General features: G+C 46.5%; 1 protein-coding gene across 1 annotated transcript; it reads left to right on the top strand.

Moving 5' to 3' along the window:
• The first annotated feature begins 18,805 nt into the window (after positions 1-18,805).
• On the top strand, positions 18,806-22,108 carry LOC138363850 (zinc finger protein 665-like). The gene has a single exon (XM_069323195.1). It carries the CDS (start codon positions 19,198-19,200, stop codon positions 20,461-20,463), a length of 1,266 nt encoding a protein of 421 aa, XP_069179296.1. The 5' UTR covers positions 18,806-19,197; the 3' UTR covers positions 20,464-22,108.
• Positions 22,109-22,365: the final 257 nt, after the last annotated feature.

Raw genomic sequence — 22,365 nt, forward strand, 5'->3', positions numbered from 1 at the left:
CAGAGGGGCTCTGCCCTCACTCCGCCTGCCCCGCCGCTGCCCTCGCAACCACTCCCCGGCCGCCTGACTTCGCACGAGATGGACAACACGCCAGCTGCCTCGGTACCTGACCTCTCTCTCACGGACATCCTGGGGCCCTCGACACCCCAGACTGTTCCGGCAGAGCCCTCCTGCCCTACACTTTTAACCCCAAGGTGAGGTTTTCTGTTCAATTCTAGTCAGGTCCTCCCCAGTGCGGCGTGTGCCAAGCGCCATCCCCTCGCGGTACGTGTGTGCCGCCTTAGTTAGTCCTTTGGGCTCTCTGCTGTTAGTTCCCGGAGAGCTGGGGCGCCCTCCTTGGGCCTGTGTCGGGCACCCCTGTGCCGTGCAGGTCGCGTGGCTGGCTTAGGGTCGGCGTGCCCCGGGCCGCGTCCCTAGTGGCCTGCGTTCGGTCTCCTCTCATGTGGGGCCCCGTCCAGCCGTGCCCGTACGTGTCCAAGGGGCCCCGCAGCGCGGCGTGCCCAGGCGCGCGCCCTGCCCGGGGCCCCGTCGGCGGCCAGGCGTGCCCTTGCCAGGCGTTCGCCATGTGGCCAGGCGTGGTGGGCCCTACGCCCTTTGTGCTCTGCCTTGGGGCCCATCCCTCGCCGCCATCGACCACGTGTCTGGTCAGTCTGGGCGTGCTTCGGCGTCCTTCCCGCCTTTCCTTCGGGGCTCCCTGTCGCCGGCCCGCCGGGTTCCCTGGGTGTCCTAGGGGGCCAGGTTTCGCCTTGTCCGAGGACATGTGTCGCCGTCGGCGACGGATTGTGGCCAGGTTCGGTCCTACGCCCGGGGCGCAAGTTCTCGGCGGCGGCGACACGTGGCCAGGCATGGGCGGACCTATGGCGGGCCCCGCCTCGGGGCCCATGCATGCCTTGCCGGGTCGTCACGTGCCTGGTGCCTGGCCGGCAGGGCGTGCTTCTGCGTCTTTCCTGTTTTTCCCTCGGGTGTTCCCTGTTGCCGGTCTGCCGGCTTCCCTGGGATGTCCCTAGGGGTCGGGTCTCCCTGAGCGGACAAGCGTCGCCCCTGGCGACGACTCGTGGCCAGGTTCCGGCCCTCCGCCCGGGCCTGCTACGGGGCACACGCCTGGTCGTGCTGCCACGTGGCACGGCGTTCCGTGGAGCGCGCGGTTGGGCTGTGTTCTGCCCTTCCTGTTCCCTTATTTGGGTGCTAATCCACGTGGCTTTGCGCCACGGCTTCCCCACGTCGGGGCTCGGGCTGCCTTGCGCCCGTTCGGGCGCGCCTGTGTCCGGCCCCCCCCCCCCTCCCTTTGGCTAGGCCCTGAGCATGCCGTGTGGCAGCGCGTGGTTGGTAGGCCACGGGGTCCTTGCCGTGTGTGGTGTGTTCTCCGCTAGGCACGTCGCCCTCGGACGTCTCGCCCGGCCGTGTTGCCCGGGGTGTTAGTCCCAGGACCCTTTGGAGTCCCGGAGTCCCCAGGTACGTCTTCCCCGGAGTTGTCGCCGAACAAGAGGTCCCCAGACGTCCGTCTGCCCGGTGTAAATCCGGCATGTTGTCCCCCAGACGTACGTCTGGCCGGTGTAGCCCGGTGTGTTATTTCAAGCTTTCCGCCGTCCAGGCCCTCAGGCACGTGTCCTGCTTGCCTGGGGGGTAGCCAGGACCGTTACTCCATGTCCTCCGTCTGGCCGGTGTTGCCCGGCAGGTTAGTTCCCAGGCGCTCCCGCCTGGCCGGTGTAGCCTGCTGCGTTTGTCTTAAGCGTCCTGCCCGTCCGTTGTAGCAGGGATTCCTCCTACGTTGTAAGTTCAGCGTTCGTCCGCCTAGTGTCGTCTGTTGTTCTTCATCGTCGGAGGGAGACGCCGGCGTTGGAGCAAGGACCCGAGATCAGCTCGACGACGTCTGCAGGTTTACGTCTACCGGTACGCAACACAGGCCCTGGGTTCGGCGTTGCCGCCGGCAATCCAGGATGTCTCGTCTCCCTAGGTGCCCGTTAAGTCCTCGGCGTCCAGTTCCAGGGGCCGTGCCTTGGACAGGGGGGTGGCCCCCATGTTGCCTGGGGCACGGTATCCTCCAGCAGATGGCGGCGTCGGGGCGTCGTCGGGAACGTCGTATATTTAATGATATCCCATTCTTTGCCTTTCTAAGACAATGTAAATTAAGATTTTCACACACTTTATATGGAAGGTTTCTTATTTTGTACTTGTAGACATCTCGCGACATGCCTTGCCCTTATTCCTAATTATGTTCTACATTTCAGCACTGACGTGCCTCTGCTTTCAGGTCACCACGGATACCTTTTGCCAACAGCCTATCTTAATTTACTCCTTCATTCGTTGCCCCGCGCATGTCGCATGTACAATTTTTGCGTTCGCTGTGCTACAGTGTGTTTGTTCACTTTTCCTTGTCTTACGTCATTAAGTAAAGTCAGCCAGGATGTCCTATTTGCAGAGTGATAAGTAATTTATTAAGTAAAGTCAGCCAGGAGGTGCTATTTGCAGTATCCGCGGGCCCTTATTTGACTTTACGTTCCCTGGCCCTGCATTTTGGCCTAGTTTCCTCAGTGGTTACAGTATTTACGCTTGGCTCTTGCAGTTTATTCACGTTACTTATTTGGTTATATTTATGTTTGCATCACCTCCGTTCTCTTAATGTAAAAATGGTTATATATGCACGCCGATTGTATCCCCTTATTTTGTACTTGCAGATATCACGTGCCATGCCTTGCCCCTATTCAGGTGCCCTGGACAGGGGGGTGGCCCCCACGTTGCCTGGGGCACGGTACCCTCCAGCAGATGGCGGCGTCGAAGCGTCGTCGGGAACGTCGTATATTTAATGATATCCCGTTCTTTGCTTTCCTAAGACAATGTAAATTAAGATTTTTCACACACTTTATATGGAAGGTTTCTTATTTTGTACTTGTAGACATCCCGCGACATGCCTTGCCCTTACTCTTAATTACGTTCTACATTTCAGCACTAACATGCCTCCTGCTTTCAGATTACCACGGATTCTTTTTCCCAAACAGCCTACCTTAATTTACTCCGACAGTTGATGCTTTGCTCATGTCGCATGTTTAATTTTGCGTTGCTGTGTTCAGTATGTTTGCTCACTTTTTCCTTGCCTTACGTCATTAAGTAAAGTCAGCCAGGATGTGCTATTTGCAGAGTTACTAAGTAAATTATTAAGTAAAGTCAGCCAGGATGTGCTATTTGCAGAGTTACTAAGTAAATTATTAAGTAAAGTCAGCCAGGATGTGCTATTTGCAGAGTTCCTAAGTAAATTATTAAGTAGAGTCAGCCAGGATGTGCTATTTGCAGAGTTCCTAAGTAAATTTAAGTAAAGTCAGCCAGGCTGGGCTATTTGCAGTGTTCGCGGCCCCCTTTTAGCTTCCCGTTTCCTGGCCCTGCACTTTTGCCTAGTTTCATCGGTAGTTACAGTAGTTTATGCTTAGCTCTTGCAGTTTATTCACGTTACTTATATAGTTATATTTATGTTATGCTTCTCCTCCGTTTTCTTAATGTAAAAATGGTTTTATTTATTCTAGGGCGAAATGTTCCATTTATCCTACCACAATTTAATACATCTTACTTATTTGGTAACATTTGTGCTGTGCATCATTTTATGTTTGTCATTAAATTTGTTATCTATTTATTATAGGGCGAAATGTCCCATTCGCCTACCACTATTTAATCCCTGTTACTTATTTGGTTACATTTGTGTCGTGCATCCTTTATGTTTGTTATAAACAATTTTTACTATAGGGCGAAATGTTATATTTGCCTTACGTTATTTTGTTTCTGCCATCTTTTGTTTATTTCCTTAGGCAGTGTCTACAGGCAGTAGTCCCCTTTCCTTTGCCGTTGTTTTTCAAGGCAGCCAAGATGCGCGAGGTGCAGTTGTGGGCACTCGCCTCTAGCTTTATACTTCTGGCCCTGCAGTTGTTGGGTTCCTTTCATTTATTCTCGTTTACGCCTAGCTCTCGCTGTTAGTTATGTTCTTCCCCCGGTTCCTCTGTCGTTCAACTACGCTTGTTGCTACTACGTCCGTAAGGTCTGCTGCTTGCCTTGCTATCGGTGTTGCGGGCCTCTTGCTTCTTGCTTGTTTATTCAGGCTACTTTTTCCCCCCCCCTTCTCTGGGTTTTTTTCATTGGGTTGGTTAAATTTCTTTCTGTTGCTTAGATATTTTCTTGGTCTCCTTCTGGTGTTTACTGAGCTTTGCCTTTATGGTTTGGGTAAATTCAGTCGCGTCGGGCTCGTTGCTGTGTTACGGGCCTCTTGCTCTTGCTTTAAGTTATTGGGGCCTGTTCGTCAGCCTTCCCCAGTCATTCGCCTCCTGCAGGCTATGCTTTGACAGCTGCTTGTCTCTTTTGCTGGGTTACTTTTATGCTTCTCCCTTCCTGTCTAGGTATGGCCAGCGGTGCGCGAGCCGCGGCTTATCGGTTGCCCCTCCCCCCTGGTTCCCTCTTTACTCGGTCTCGCCCTCTTACTTCCGCATTCTTCCATCCCATTCTACGTTATCGCCTCTCGCTTTTGGGCCTATGTCCTTTCTCAGACCGGGTTGTGTGCCGTCCAGCGCGCCTCGCCGACGTTATCTTCTCTTTCGGCCCTCTGTCATTTCCGCCCCCCCCCCCCCCAGCCGTGCGGTCTCGCCTATGGGAAACGTCCCCTTGGTTCCTCCTACGTCTGCTTATCTGTTAAATTTGTTATTGTTGGACTCACAATTTGATTTGTATTTATTACGGCAAAATTTTCCCGCAATTTACACTTTGCTTAAGTTTCACGTTCAATTGGTTATATTAAGGGACTTTCAATTAGAATTTGTATTAATCTATTGCTTTGCCTCTGTGCCTTTAAGTTAATTTCAGCTAGGGTACGCTAGTTGCAGTGCATTCGGATGGGGTCCCCCCCCCCCCCACATTTTTTCCTCCGGTTATTTCGTCCTATTACACTCGTTTCCCTCATTCTATATTCTAAATATTGTGCATTATATTTGACCACCCATTCTTCATCGTATCGACAGTACATTAAGATACATTTGGAATGCTACCGAGAAGTTTAGCATGGCCTCGCGCACGGTGTCATGCAAAAACTGGCCATTCGGCCTTCCTTTCGGCAAGCTCAAGCCAGTCAGTTAGCATGATGTCGGCCAGCATGTTGTTGGCCAGCAGCAGCCAGCATGCTGTTGGCCATACAGTCGCTAACGTTCTTTGGCCATCCGGCCTTCTGGGCTATTTTACTCTTCTTGTTCCTTCGCCATTGTTGTTTCCTACTACGTAATTAATAGTATTCTATTTAATTTAACCTCATCTATCATTAGGTTAGGGGCCCTTTACCTCCAACCGCTATTCCTTCCCCTGCGCTCTGCCCGCTTGGCGCACAACGTCGGCTTCTTCTGTTCCCTTTTTTCGCAGCCACGACAAGCCGGAACCCCCCCCCCCCCCTCCTTACCCTACTGCGGCGAGGAAGAGAACGCAAGCCGGATATTCCTCTTATCACCATTGCAACGCACGCAGCGGCGCCGGGATGCAGCCGCCCAGGGCCTACGTTAATACTATTATCTTCCCTTATTTGCTGGGCTATATGGTAGTATTAATATTATTCCGTATCGTTACTGTCACTCCAGTATTATTTTATTAAAAATATAAATTGTTATTATGGTTTGGCGTTGCTTTCTTAATTTCTTCCATTCTGCGGCACTTGCCGTCATCGGTTATTTACGATATTACATTGTATTCTTACATTGTACGATTATTTACGACATTGTATTCTTATTATTATCCTTATTACAGTTACTGGATGACAGTTCCCTGCCGTCGATTTCACTTTGCTCCTGTTCTAAAGATGTAGCCAAAGTTCACGGCGTACTAGCTGCGGCTTGTAGACGCTCATTGACAACACAAGACTACACTCAGCGGCCACTTAAGGCAGACTCCTTGGCTTCTATCCAGCCCTACCACCCGTCTGGAGGCAGAGATGGGATGGAGACCAAGGGTAATGTTCCCCGCTCACATTCTACATCCGCTTAGGACACAAGCATGTTATAGATTTGGCTTTAAGAATTGTTTCTTATTCCATTTTATTGTTTATGTATATATTGCTTTGTTGTATATACCCGTTCTTGGTATATGTATTGTTTATATTCAAGATTTATAGTGTTTCGTATTACCCCTGTTATAGTTGCTTTGTGCTTCCTTGCTGTTCTCCTGCTGGCTTTCCCCCACCTTTGCTCTTAGCAAAGGTACTTCCCTCTTCCGTTTGCTGGAAGATTCTTAGAATTGTTAGCCCCCTTCATTGCTACAGTATAATTATTCGGAAAACTCTTTATTCATCCAGGATTGTTAATTAAGGAATCTCTTAATTCCTGCTGCCGGGCTCCCTCCCCCCGCTTTTCGTCTCCGTATTGATTCAGCTAGGGTTTCCCTCTCGTCTGTGCTCTTGCCTGTCACTATAACACTGCATGCCGCTTCTGCCCACCCTTACTGCATTATATCTTTCAGCCCGGGGGAGGTGATCTACGCGACAAAAAATCGACGCACGCTCCGACTGGACCAGGTATCACTTACATGGTCAGGAATCAACACTCTTCGGATCCTACAAGCACAGATCCTACAAGCGCTCCTGTCACCAGGCGAGATTTCTCCAGGATCCTACGCGCTGCCTCTCGGCGCTAGGCTTTCCTCCGAATGACTACGCCCCGCACCCAGCCGTCTCGGGACGGGTTCGCCACATCAGAAATAATGGCAGTCGGCAGGTGGAAGAGTAGTGCTCTCACATCCTACGTCAGTCGGGACGTTGTTGCTCTGCCACTTTGAGTGCCTCACGCGGCCAGCTGGCACTCGCCCTTCGGGGGGGGGGGTGTCCGGCCGCTGGCCTGCGGTGGGGGTGCAGCGCCGGTCCCCAAGTGTCCCGCTGTCCGCAGCTAATACTTTGCCCAGTCTAGGTGCTAGTAAGCCCTACTTGTAGTCACACCCCCTTCTCCTTATTCATTACGTCTTTTACGGCCTCTTGGTCGGGTACATTACGTGTTATGTGGTCTCTCACTTATTAGTTATTCTTTGTGTCCTGCCTGTTATATCCTAGTGTTATATAATTACTACACATTTGCACTCGGCCTTAATTCTAGTACCAGTTAACCTTTAGGTTTCTGCAGAATTAGCTTCCATGTCACTATAGGCTAAGGCCTCATACTTACTACGGGTGTAGTGTACCTTTTAAGTTAAATCTAGTCCTCGGACTTGGAATTGTTACTGTTAATTCTTACTTTATATATTTACTTTATATATTTTAATATAAACTTTATATATTTACTTACTTTATATATTTGAAACTTTATATATTTACATGTTCAATATTAAGTTTAATATAATATAAACTTTGTTTATATGTCTATAATATAAACCGTGTTTAATATAAACTTTATATATTTACTTACTTTATATATCTGAAACTTTATATATTTACATGTACTGCAGAATTTAATCTTCAATAAATTTAAAGCCCCATACTGCCAGTATCTTTCTCCCACTGATCAGAAAATGGCCACTGCTTGATCGCAAGCGGGGATGTTTCTGATGGGGGAGAAAGAAACATTGGCGCAGCGCGTCCCGCGGCGTTGCGAGGGCAGTCTGCGGCGCGTATAAATACGGGGGCACAGAGGGGCTCTGCCCTCACTCCGCCTGCCCCGCCGCTGCCCTCGCAAAGCCCACCCACCTCCCCTTTGCAAGCGGCTGTCTTTGTACCCCCGTCATGCTTTGCACAGTTGTCCCCTTTTCTCCCCACTGCATGTAGGAAGGGGGGTGCAGCGCCGGTCCCCAAGTGTCCCTGCTGTCCGCAGCTAATACTTTGCCCAGTCTAGGTGCTAGTAAGCCCTACTTGTAGTCACACCCCCTTCTCCTTATTCATTACGTCTTTTACGGCCTCTTGGCCGGGTACATTACGTGTTATGTGGTCTCTCACTTATTAGTTATTCTTTGTGTCCTGCCTGTTATATCCTAGTGTTATATAATTACTACACATTTGCACTCGGCCTTAATTCTAGTACCAGTTAACCTTTAGGTTTCTGCAGAATTAGTTTCTATGTCACTATAGGCTAAGGTCTCATACTTACTACGGGTGTACCTTTTAAGTTAAATCTAGTCCTCGGACTTGGAATTGTTACTGTTAATTCTTACTTTATATATTTACTTTATATATTTTAATATAAACTTTATATATTTACTTACTTTATATATTTGAAACTTTATATATTTACATGTTCAATATTAAGTTTAATATAATATAAACTTTGTTTATATGTCTATAATATAAACCGTGTTTAATATAAACTTTATATATTTACTTACTTATATATTTGAAACTTTATATATTTACATGTTCTGCAGAATTTAATCTTCAATAAATTTAAAGCCCCATACTGCCAGTATCTTTCTCCCCCTGATCAGAAAATAGCGGCAACTGGCCACCAGGGAAGACCTTAGTGGTAAGTAGAGGGCCAGCTGCAAGACAATTTAGGCTAAAGACTGGAATATAACTGTCCTAGAAAATAACGGGAACAATTCATGAAGCTGGGAAAGCGAGAATTACAAAACTGAAAAGAGTGATAAATTGATGGGCGCAACGTCGGGTGGAACGCTTCAGCTGGAGCTTCATGACTGAAGCATCGGCTGCCTGGAAGCCTAACATAGGCTTCCCGGCATCGTAGGGTAAGGAGGGGGGGGGGGGGTTCCGGCTTGTCGTGGCTGCGAAAAAAGGGAACAGAAGAAGCCGACGTTGTGCGCCAAGCGGGCAGAGCGCAGGGGGAAGGAATAGCGGTTGGAGGTAAGGTCCCCTGACCTAATGATAGATGAGGTTAAATTAACTAGAATACTATTACGTAGTAGGAAACAAAAATGGCGAAGGAACAAGAAGAGTAAAATAGCCCAGAAGGCCGGATGGCCAAAGAACGTTAGCGACCGTATGGCCAACAGCATGCTGGCTGCTGCTGGCCAACAACATGCTGGCCGACATCATGCTAACTGACTGGCTTGAGCTTTCCGAAAGGAAGGCCGAATGGCCAGTTTTTGCATGACACCGTGCGCGAGGCCATGCTAAACTTCACGGTAGCATTCCAAATGTATCTTAATGTACTGTCGATACGATGAAGAATGGGTGGTCAAATATAATGCACAATATTTAGAATATAGAATGAGGGAAACGAGTGTAATAGGACGAAATAACCGGAGGAAAAAAATGTGGGGGGGGACCCCACCCGAATGCACTGCAACTAGCGTACCCTAGCTGAAATTAACTTTAAGGCACAGAGGCAAAGGAATAGAATAAAAAAATTCTAATTGAAAGTCCCTTAATATAACCAATTGAACGTGAAACTTAAGCAAAGTGTAAATTGCGGGAAAAATTTGCCGTGATAAATACAAATCAAATTGCGAGTCCAACAATAACAAATTTAACAGATAAGCAGACGTAGGAGGAACCAAGGGGACGTTTCCCATAGGCGAGCCCGCACGGCTGGGGGGGGGAGGGCGGAAATGACAGAGGGCCGAAAGAGAAGATAACGTCGGCGAGGCGTGCTGGACGGCACACAACCCGGTCTGAGAAAGGACATAGGCCCAAAAGCGAGAGGCGATAACGTAGAATGGGATGGAAGAATGCGGCAAGTAAGAGGGCGAGACCGAGTAAACAGGGAACCAGGGGGGAGGGGCAACCGATAAGCCGCGGCTCGCGCACCGCTGGCCATACCTAAACATACCTAGACAGGAAGGGAGAAGCATAAAAGTAACCCAGCAAAAGAGACAAGCAGCTGTCAAAGCGGTACTGTCTTTAACATGGTTGGGAAGGTCATTCCACATTCTGGGCCCCTTGATTTGTAGAGCATTTCTGGTTTGATTAAGTCGTACTCTAGGAATATCAAAACTGTATTTATTTCTGGTGTGGTGCTCATGGGTTCTGTTACAACCTTCTATGAAGCTTTTGAGATCAGGATTGGCATTACAGTTTAGCGTTTTATATATGTATAATACACATGAGAGAATGTGCAGTGACTTAATGTCTAACATATTCAGGGATTTGAGTAGGGGTACCGAGTGATGTCTGGGGCCAGAATTGGATATTGTCCTAATAGCAGCTTTGTGTTGAGTAATTAGAGGACGTAAGTGATTTTGGGTAGTAGAGCCCCAAGCACAAATACCATAGTTGAGATATGGATAGATAAGGGAGTAATAGAGAGTCACCAGGGCAGGGCGTGGTACATAATATCTGATCTTAGAAAGAATGCCCACAGTTTTTGAAACTTTTTTTGATATGTTTAGAATGTGTCCCTGGAAATTAAGCTTGTGGTCAATGAGAATGCCAAGGAATTTGCCATCTAATTTGTTACAAATTTGGGTATTGCTTATTTTGAGATTTATTTGATTAGAGGATTTATTGCCAAACAGAATATAGAAAGTTTTGTCAATGTTAAGGGTGAGTTTGTTGGCAGTTAGCCACAGATGGACTTTATTTAGCTCAGTATTTACTGTGGCATTTAGAGCAAGGGGATCAGGACTGGAGTAAATGAAGGTTGTGTCGTCAGCAAATAGGATTGGTTTGAGGTGTTGGGAGGCATTTGGAAGGTCATTAATGTAGATGAGAAAGAGGAGAGGGCCAAGTATGCTGCCCTGGGGAACACCAATGTTGATGGATAGGGTGGGAGAAATTGTATTATTCACAGAAACACATTGGAGCCTGTCAGTAAGGTAGGATTTGAGGTATATTAAATTGTGGTAGGCTAAATGGAACATTTCGCCCTAGAATAAATAAAACCATTTTTACATTAAGAAAACGGAGGAGAAGCATAACATAAATATAACTATATAAGTAACGTGGATAAACTGCAAGAGCTAAGCATAAACTACTGTAACTACCGATGTAACTAGGCAAAAGTGCAGGGCCAGGAAACGGGAAGCTAAAAGGGGGCCGCGAATATTGCAAATAGCCCAGCCTGGCTGACTTTACTTAATAATTTGCTTAGGAACTCTGCAAATAGCACATCCTGGCTGCCTCTACTTAATAATTTACTTAGTAACTCTGCAAATAGCACATCCTGGCTGACTTTACTTAATAATTTACTTAGTAACTCTGCAAATAGCACATCCTGGCTGACTTTACTTAATAATTTACTTAGGAACTCTGCAAATAGCACATCCTGGCTGACTTTACTTAATGACGTAAGGCAAGGAAAAAGTGAGCAAACATACTGAACACAGCAACGCAAAATTAAACATGCGACATGAGCGAAGCATCAACTGTCGGAGTAAATTAAGGTAGGCTGTTTGGGAAAAAGAATCCGTGGTAATCTGAAAGCAGGAGGCATGTTAGTGCTGAAATGTAGAACGTAATTAAGAGTAAGGGCAAGGCATGTCGCAAGATGTCTGCAAGTACAAAATAAGGGGATACAATCCGCGTGCATATATAACCATTTTTACATTAAGAGAACGGAGGTGATGCAAACATAAATATAACCAAATAAGTAACGTGAATAAACTGCAAGAGCCAAGCGTAAATACTGTAACCACTGAGGAAACTAGGCCAAAAATGCAGGGCCAGGGAACGTAAAGCCAAATAAGGGCCTGCGGATACTGCAAATAGCACCTCCTGGCTGACTTTACTTAATAAATTACTTATCACTCTGCAAATAGGACATCCTGGATGACTTTACTTAATGACGTAAGACAAGGAAAAGTGAACAAACACACTGTAGCACAGCGAACGCAAAAATTGAACATGCGACATGCGCGGGGCAACGAATGAAGGAGTACATTAAGATAGGCTGTTGGCAAAAGGTATCCGTGGTGACCTGAAAGCAGAGGCATGTCAGTGCTGAAATGTAGAACATAATTAGGAATAAGGGCAAGGCATGTCGCGAGATGTCTACAAGTACAAAATAAGAAACCTTCCATATAAAGTGTGTGAAAATCTTAATTTACATTGTCTTAGAAAGGCAAAGAATGGGATATCATTAAATATACGACGTTCCCGACGACGCCCCGATGCCGCCATCTGCTGGAGGATACCGTGCCCCAGGCAACATGGGGGCCACCCCCCTGTCCAAGGCACGGCCCCTGGAACTGGACGCCGAGGACTTAACGGGCACCTAGGGAGACGAGACATCCTGGATTGCCGGCGGCAACGCCGAACCCAGGGCCTGTGTTGCGTACCGGTAGACGTAAACCTGCAGACGTCGTCGAGCTGATCTCGGGTCCTTGCTCCAACGCCGGCGTCTCCCTCCGACGATGAAGAACAACAGACGACACCAGGCGGACGGGCAGGCGGACGAACGCTGAACTTACAACGTAGGAGGAATCCCTGCTACAACGGACGGGCAGGGCGCTTAAGACAAACGCAGCAGGCTACACCGGCCAGGCGGGAGCGCCTGGGAACTAACCTGCCGGGCAACACCGGCCAGACGGAGGACATGGAGTAACGGTCCTGGCTACCCCACAGGCAAGCAGGACACGTGCCTGAGGGCCTGGACGGCGGAAAGCTTGAAATAACACACCAGGCTACACCGGCCAGACGTACGTCTGGGGACAACATGCCGGACTTACACCGGGCAGACGGACGTCTGGGGACCTCTTGTTCGGCGACAACTCCGGGGAAGACGTACCTGGGGACTCCGGGACTCCAAAGGGTGCTGGGACTAACACCCCGGGCAACACGGCCGGGCGAGACGTCCGAGGGCGACGTGCCTAGCGGAGAACACACCACACACGGCAAGGACCCCGTGGCCTACCAACCACGCGCTGCCACACGGCATGCTCAGGGCCTAGCCAAAGGGAGGGGGGGGGGGCCGCACACAGGCCCGAGCCCCGACGTGGGGAAGCCGTGGCGCAAAGCCACGTGGATTAGCACCCAAATAAGGGAACAGGAAGGGCAGAACACAGCCCAACCGCGCGCTCCACGGAACGCCGTGCCACGTGGCAGCACGACCAGGCGTGTGCCCCGTAGCAGGCCCGGGCGGAGGGCCGGAACCTGGCCACGAGTCGTCACCAGGGGCGACGCTTGTCCGCTCAGGGAGACCCGACCCCTGGGGACATCCCAGGGAAGCCGGCAGACCGGCAACAGGGAACACCCGAGGGAAAACAGGAAAGACGCAGAAGCACGCCCTGCCGGCCAGGCACGTGACGACCCGGCAAGGCATGCATGGGCCACAAGGCGGGGCCCGCCATAGGGCCGCCCACGCCTGGCCACGTGTCGCCGCCGCCGAGAACATGCGCCCCGGGCGTAGGACCGAACCTGGCCACAATCCGTCGCCGACGGCGACACATGTCCTCGGACAAGGCGAAACCTGGCCCTCTGGGACACCCAGGGAACCCGGCGGGCCTGGCGACAGGGAGCCCCGAAGGAAAGGCGGGAAGGACGCCGAAGCACGCCCAGACGACCAGACACGTGGTCGATGGCGGCGAGGGATGGGCCCCAAGGCAGAGCACAAAGGGCGTAGGGCCCACCACGCCTGGCCACATGGCGACGCCGGCAAGGGCACGCCTGGCCGCCGACGGGGCCCCGGGCAGGGCACGCGCCTGGGCACGCCGCGCTGCGGGGCCCCTTGGACACGTACAGGGCACGGCTGGACGGTGCCCCACATGAGAGGAGACCGAACGCAGGCCGCTAGGGACGCGGCCCAGGGCACGCCGACCCTTAGCCAGCCACGCGACCTGCACGGCTCGGGGGCGCCCGACACAGGCCCAAGGAGGGCGCCCCAGCTCTCCGGGAACTAACAGCAGAGAGCCCAAAGGACTAACTAAGGCGGCACACACGTACCGCGAGGGGATGGCGCTTGGCACACGCCGCACTGGGGAGGACCTGACTAGAATTGAACAGAAAACCTCACCTTGGGGTTAAAAGTGTAGGGCAGGAGGGCCCTGCCGGAACAGTCTGGGGTGTCGAGGGCCCCAGGATGTCCGTGAGAGAGGTCAGGTACCGAGGCAGCTGGCGTGTTGTCCATCTCGTGCGAAGTCGGGCGGCCGGGGAGTGGTTGCGAGGGCAGCGGCGGGGCAGGCGGAGTGAGGGCAGAGCCCCTCTGTGCCCCCGTAGTTACACGCGCCCCAGACTGCCCGCGCAACGCCGCGGGACGCGCTGCGCAAATGTTTCTTTCTCCCCCATCAGAAACATCCCCGCTTGCGATCAAGCAGTGGCCATTTTCCTCCCTTTATCAGATGTTGATGCTCCAGCTGTCGATGTCCAGCCGCAGGTGCCCAGCTCCGATGTTCCAGCCGCTGATGGCAGGATTTTGCAGTTCAACATTCGGCAACGGCCGTTAAGTTAATCCATTATTTTGCACAATTTTGACTATGGGTGTTTGTGTTACACGCTACATTAATGTGGGTTTAAGGTCCAGGTACTACCCGCGTGCATAATTCTTTAACTTATAAAACCCGTGCTTATTGTACTTGAGTTATTAACTAAGCCAGCTAGGTTGTGCTAGTTGCCGTGTCACAGGCCTCTTGCCTCTTGCTTCAGTTTCCCTGGCTTCGCATTTTCCACTAGCCTACTCACTTTATTCCCGCTCAGGATGCTTTGTCTTGTGGCATGTGTCTTTTACTGTGTTTACAGTATGTTTGTTTAACTTTTGCCTTGCCTTAAGTTATTAAGTAAAGTCAGTTAGGATGTGCTATAGTCGCAGTGTTACGGGCCCTTGTCTCCTGCTTTAAGTTTCTGGCCCTGCATTTGTTTAGTTTCCTCTGTAAATTATTACTGTATACGGGTAGCCTTGCGGCATATTTGTTGTTTCTCCTGGTTACGTTATGTGGTTTCTCATTTATGGCCTAAATGTTTACATTTACCCTATCACAGTTTAATTCAATTGATGCCCTCCCACCACCAGCTGCAGGTTTTACTTCCCGGTGGAATTTTGTGCTTGTTCGCTCGACTTTAAGTTGTTAGGTAAGGCCAGTTAGGCTGAGCGAGTGGCTACTCGCTGTCTCGGTTATCTCTACCTTAAGCTTTGACGCACTGGCGTCGTGCGGTACGCCGTTTTGGTGATTTATAATTTATTTTCTGATCTGGGGGAGAAAGATACTGGCAGTACTGGGGCTTTAAAGTTTATTGAAGATTAAATTCTGCAGAACATGTAAATATATAAAGTAAGAATTAACAGTAACAATTCCAAGTCCGAGGACTAGATTTAACTTAAAAGGTACACCCGTAGTAAGTATGAGACCTTAGCCTATAGTGACATGGAAACTAATTCTGCAGAAACCTAAAGCTTAACTGGTACTAGAATTAAGGCCGAGTGAAAATGTGGAGTAATTATATAACACTAGGATATAACAGGCAGGACACAAAGAGTAACTAATAAGTGAGACCACATAACACATAATGTACCCGACCAAGAGGCCGTAATTAAAGACCTAATGAATAAGGAGAAGGGGGGGTGACTACAAGTAGGGCTTACTAGCACCTAGACTGGGCAAAGTATTAGCTGCGGACAGCGGGACACTTGGGGACCGGCGCTGCACCCCCCTTCCCACATGCAGTGGGGAAAAAAGGGAGACAACTGTGCAAAGCATGACGGGGCACAAAGACAGTCGCTTGCAAAGGGGAGGTGGGTGGGCATTTGCGAAGGCAGCTAGCGGCGAGGGCAGGCGGAGTGAGGGCAGAGCCCCTCTGTGCCCCCGTATTTATACGGCCCCAGACTGCCCGCGCAACGCCGCGGGAAGCGCTGCGCAAATGTTTCTTTCTCCCCCATCAGAAACATCCCCGCTTGCGAAGCAGTGGCCATATTATTTGTGAACAATTTTAAAATATATCTTATGATTGCTAGACTTTCAGTTATGAGTTGTATTACTTTATCATCTTTACCATTATTAATCATCCTTTTATCTATTTATACAGTTCCTACTGTACCTTACTACTACTTATTTAAGTTCCTTATTATTAGGTCCGGGTTTTAGTCGCCTTACTCCTACCCTCCCTCTGCTTTACTTGTTATCGTTACTCTGGCATTTCTCGCCATGCCCTCGGTCGGCCCGTAATATGCCCATTAGCTGGGCCAGCCGTTACGCCCTTAGCCGGGGCCCCTGTGGAGCCCTTAGCTGGGCGGACCCGCCCTGTTAGCCTGCGACCTCGTACTTTGGAAGGAGTATTTTGTGCTTTTCCCTATCCTTTTAGTGCTTATGTCTCGTTTACATTTTCTTAGTGAAACCTTTGTTATATTTGTAAGGTACTATTTATTTCTGGTGTGCGTGTGTGTGTGCATATGTATATATATATATATATATATATATATATATATATATATATATATATATATATATATATATATATATATATATATATATATATATATATATATATATATATATATATATATATATATATATATATAGTATAGTATATATATAGTATATATATATACTAATTTATAGTAGTCATTCAATTTTTATTTCCATCTTGTCCGTAGTAATTTATTATGAGTCTGGGAGTTGGTTTACTATTTTGGTCCTTATTTCTGTTATTTTACTATATTAATTACATTAATTATCTTACATTTACGGATCCCTGCCTTCTTGGTGTCCATTTCTCTTTGCCTCAGATCCCCAGATCTTGAAGTTCTTGGGGTACTGCTGCTCGCAGAATGCTCATCGACACTCAGACTAAACTCTTTTACGCCTCATAAGGCAGTTTCTTAGGCTAACTATTTAGCTCTTTAACATGCTTTTTCGGAAGCCAACTTACAATGGAGATCACTGTCGGACTCGGTTACCATTCTTATAATTCATGTCACTCTGGACGCAAGCATGTTGCAGTTACGCCATAAGACCTGTTCTTATAATTGTTTTATGGTTTTATTTATATATTGATTTGATATTGTATACATAGTGGTCATATAAATATTGATTATGTTGGGCTGTTCTATTGTTCTATACTATTCTATTGGATTATTTTGAAATGAATTATTACTTGCTAGATCCCTCCCCCTGGATAAACTTCTGCCCTTGACCCAGATACGGTAACTGGTTTCCCCAACCTTTTTTACTTGTCTGGGTTTTTCTTCCCGCTAAAGCTCTGCTCGGTTTGATAGTTACCTCACTTCGCTACAGACTAGTGTCCTGGAAGACCTTTTTCTCTTCCTTTCCCCTTTAGTCACTCCTATTCCCTGTGCCAGTGTTCCTTTTCAGAGTTTTCTGCAGGGTATAACCCTGGCTTTATCCATTAATGACACTTGCCCAGTTCGCTTCCGGAAATGTCCCCCTCCTCTAAGAAACTAATTCCAGCAGTACCCTTAAGGGGTAGGTTCCTTGCCCGTCACGTTCATACTGCATGCCCGTTTCTGCCCACCCTTACTGCCTTAATACTTCCAGAACCGACTACGGAAGGCACACAAGGTACACCATTGATGAACAAGGAAAAGGGATGGAGCCCGAGGGCAGACTACTGCACCCATGAGGTCGACACACATTCCTAGCTACAGCGGCCAGCCGCCGCGTTTGCCCTTCGGGGTTGGGGGTTGAGCTAGGCTCGCCTCCAGCCGACCACGCCCTCTTACCTTTAGAATTGGTAGGGCCACTCAGCTCTCTTGACGGGCTCGCCAACGGAGATAATGGCGGGTCCAGCAACCAGCTGAAACCCCCAGCTGCCAACGTCCGGGACGTTGTTGCTCCGCCACTCTGAGGCCTCCTTGCGGCCACCGGCCTCACCCTTCGGGGGGGGGGGGGGTCCGGCCAGCTGGCCTGCGGTGGGGGTGCAGCGCCGGTCCCCAAGTGTCCCGCTGTCCGCAGCTAATCCTTTGCCCAGTCTACGTGCTAGTAAGAGGAAGGAAACCCTTCTCCTTAATCCTTCTCCCGCTGGCCCTCGCGGGATTGGGGGTGCTCCGCCGGAACCCCCAAAGTGATTGCAGATAGCTAAGAAATATTCCCATGAATTGTAATTAGTCTAATTAAATTAATGCAACTTTCATTTACTACCTATGGATGTAGTTATTAATTGTAATTGGTCTCTACTTTATCATTAAGGATTATTCATTATAATTATTTCTTAATACTTTATTGTTATGCACTAGTCAATAATTATTTATCATTCATCCTAATTAGCTATTTGATTCATTGAAAATAATTGCTTATCATTATATTTGTTATTATTATTATTTATATAATAATAATTATTTTATTAATTTATTATTTATTAATTTATATATTAATTTATTATATATTAATTTATATATTAATTTATTATATATTAATTTATATATTAATTTATTATATATTAATTTATTATATATTAATTTATTATTTACCATTATAAAATAAACAAGTCCCCAATCTGAGCACGTTTTCTTCCAACCTCAGAAAATGTTTTTCCTGCCCGAAACGCTTTGCGTAATAGTGACTATAGCTAATATGTACTAGCTCTATCTATAAATCTATCAATTTTTGTATAACCTCATGTATGTATGTACTTTACCTGAATAAACATTTGAAATTTTTTAATTTGAATTTTTTTTTCAACTGTGAAGACGTGGAAGGACTCCACACCCAATATGCTTCATACAGTAAATATTGGTAAGTTATCCTATTATCATATATATATATATATATATATATATATATATATATATATATATATATATATATATATATATATATATATATATATACATATATATATATATATATATATATATATATATATATATATATATATGCAGAGATAATAATAATAAAACAATTAAAATTGTGTAATGTACTCTATATATCAAAATATATTACTTTGAAATCCTTATGTCGCTAAACAAAATATTGGGCTACTCTTATTATAAATTCGCTACTTTTAGACTGTCAGCTCGCTATTTTCAGCGCTTTGGATCTGGCAACCCTGCATCGGGCACCATTTTGTCATGAACAGCTGGTGGGTGTCCAGAGAGGAGCATAATACCTTGACACAAACTGCACCTATTATAAAGAATAATCACCTCCATTGACCGCCAAATGCTCACATCGAGTTTACCTCGAAGAAACAACACTCAAGCTTTGCCTAACCGTCAACATTGAAGCTGGACCCCTGACACGTCTGCTAATGAAGACTCACCAGTGTCCACAGTGTGGGAAGGGATTCACTCGTCTTGGACACATGAAGACTCACATGTTAGTGCATTCAGGTAACAAATCCTCACGAGTGTAAAGAGTGTGGGAAGAAATTCAGTCGTCTTGGAAACATGAAGACTCACATGTTAGTGCATTCAGGCGAAAAACCTCATGAGTGCCCAGAGTGTGGGAAGAGATTCAGTCGAGCTTGGACACATGAAGACTCACATGTTAGTGCATTCAGGTAACAAACCTCACGAGTGTAAAGAGTGTGGGAAGAAATTCAGTCGTCTTGGAAACATGAAGACTCACATGTTAGTGCATTCAGGCGAAAAACCTCATAAGTGCCCAGAGTGTGGGAAGAGATTCAGTGAGCTTGGACACATGAAGACTCACATGTTAGTGCATTCAGGTAACAAACCTCACGAGTGTCCCGAGTGTGGGAAGAGATTCAGTCGTCTTGGACACATGAAGACTCACATGTTAGTGCATTCAGGTAACAAACCTCACAAGTGTCCAGAGTGTGGGAAGAGATTCAGTCGTCTTGATAACATGAAGACTCACATGTTAGTGCATTCAGGCGAAAAACCTCATGAGTGCCCAGAGTGTGGGAAGAGATTCAGTGAGCTTGGAAACATAAAGACTCACATGTTAGTGCATTCAGGTAACAAACCTCACGAGTGTCCCGAGTGTGGGAAGAGATTCAGTCGTCTTGGACACATGAAGACTCACATGTTAGTGCATTCAGGTAACAAACCTCACAAGTGTCCAGAGTGTGGGAAGAGATTCAGTCGTCTTGGAAACATGAAGACTCACATGTTAGTACATTCAGGCGAAAAACCTCATGAGTGTACAGAGTGTGAGAAGAAATTCAGTGAACTTGGACATATGAAGCGTCATATGTTAGTGCATTCAGGTGACAAACCTCACGAGTGTCCAGAGTGTGGGAAGAAATTCAGTGAGCTTGGACATATGAAGCGTCATATGTTAGTGCACTCAGGAGACAAACCTCATGGATGTCCCGAGTGTGGGAAGAGATTCAGGCATCAGGGAAATATGAAAACTCACAGAATGATCCATACGGACGAAAGACCTTTTGAATGTGCTCAGTGTGGCAAAAAATTTAGGCAACGTGGACAAATAATTCAGCACATGTTGGTGCACTCAAGTGACAAACCTCATGAATGTCCAGAGTGTGGGAAGAGATTCAGTGTTATTGGATATATGAGGAAGCACATGTTAGTGCATACAGATGAAAGACCCTTTGAATGTGCTGAGTGTGGCAAAAAATTTAGAACACGTGGAACTATAATAACACACATGTTTGTGCATTCACGTGATAAACCTCATGAATGTCCAGAGTGTAGAAAGAGATTCAGTATTCTTGGAAATATGAGGAAGCACATGTTAGTGCATTCGGGTGAAAAATCTTTTTAATGTACCAAGTGTGGCAAAATTTTTAGAACACATGGAGCTATAATACATCACATGTGTGTGCATTCACATGACTTACCTCATGAATGTCCAGAGTGTGGGTAGAGATTCAAGAAGCTTAGACACATGAAGAGGCTTAAAATGATACATATAGACGATAGGCTAAACACTTTGAGTGCGGAAGATAATTGAGAGAATATTGAGGTATAATGTGGCATATATTAGTAAATTAATTTACCTTTCTTTTAATATACAGTTTGGAAATTGGGCTTCATTATGAAAATATACTGCTATCAGTATGTCAGTTGGATGTCCTTCATTGGTAATTAAATCAAATCAATCAAGCAGGTATGTCATGTTTTGTTTGAGAAATACGCTTCATCATGAACGGTAAAGATCTAAAGGCAATTCATTATTTTATTCTATTATAAAAGTTAGCTGCTCTTTATTGAGCAGTTGGTTGCTTCTCAAGCAAGAACTAGAGAAGCTATCAGTGTTGAAGTTAGGTGCTCCTTATAAGCCAGGCAAGAAAGAAGTTTCTGTACAAAAAATTGAAAAAAAATTCAAAGCCAAAGAAATGTTTGTTTATTTTAACGAAGATAAAACAAAGTTTTAAATGTGTGTTTCTTCATATTTGGATGAATAATGTCTTTTTCCTTTTTGTTCTCTGTAGAACCTTATTAATCCTTTAACTGCACCGCCTCCAAATATGACACCCCCCCCCCCCCCCCCCAGTGCGCAGGAAATAAATTATCTTGAAAAAATTCTTTTGTTTTTTAAAGTGTCAAAAATCCTTCCCTCCATATGGGTGTGTCAAAAAAAATTTGAAATTGTACTTACTTTGGCTGTTATGGGATCCGTAAGTTGGTGCGTGACATCATGTGGTATAAGCACTATATGGTATTTGTGCTTGGGGTTCTACTACCCAAAATCACTTACGTCCTCTAATTACCCAACACAAAGCTGCTATTAGAACAATATCCAACTCTGGCCCCAGACATCACTCGGTACCCCTACTCAAATCTCTGAATATGTTAGACATTAAGTCACTGCACATTCTCTCATGTGTATTATACATATATAAAACGCTAAACTATAATGCCAATCCTGATCGCAAAAGCTTCATAGAAGGTTGTAACAGAACCCATGAGCACCACACCAGAAATAAATACAGTTTTGATATTCCTAGAGTACGACTTAATCAAATTAGAAATGCTCTACAAATCAAGGGGCCCAGAATGTGGAATGACCTTCCCAACCATGTTAAAGACTGTACCTCTCTCAACCAGTTTAAGATAAAAACTAAACACTACCTAATAAATTCCCTGTAACCTACCTACCTCCTCTATTGTCAACCCATGTCTGTTATTTTTTTTAATCAACACTGTTTGTCAACCTATTGTATTTGTGCTGCTTTTTCAGTCATGTTCCCCTTTTTTTTTATCTTTACTTGTATTTGTTTTCAACACTTTTTATTCTTTATGCTCAATTAGTATTAAGTTCTAGATATTAATGTTTTTCTTGCCCGAAACGCATTGCGTAATAGTGGCTTTAGGCATTGTATGTACTAGCTCTGTCTATATATCAATCCATTAATGTAACATCACTTGTATGTATGTACCTTACCTGAATAAACATATTTATTTTATTTATTTATTTTTATTTATATATATATTTTGACATTATTAGGGGATGCTGTGGTCACACACTGAACAAGTGCTGTGCGCTCATGCTGTGAGCGCCAGCCTTGGTTGGCGCTCGCAGCATGAGGCTCATGCTGTGAGCGCCAGCCTTGGTTGGCGCTCGCAGCATGAGGCTCACTACTGAGGCTCTCACACCCGGGAATGTGGACCATGATTTTTTTTAAAGATGGCGTCTGTTTACAAGAGCCCTGAGGAAGCTGAT

This window comes from Procambarus clarkii, chromosome 12 (assembly GCF_040958095.1).
Source record: "Procambarus clarkii isolate CNS0578487 chromosome 12, FALCON_Pclarkii_2.0, whole genome shotgun sequence".
Lineage (NCBI taxonomy): Eukaryota > Metazoa > Arthropoda > Malacostraca > Decapoda > Cambaridae > Procambarus > Procambarus clarkii.

Coding starts and splice junctions, on each gene's coding strand:
- LOC138363850 (XM_069323195.1), top strand. CDS start 19,198: ATGAGTGCCCAGAGTGTGGGAAGAGATTCAGTCGAGCTTGGACACATG.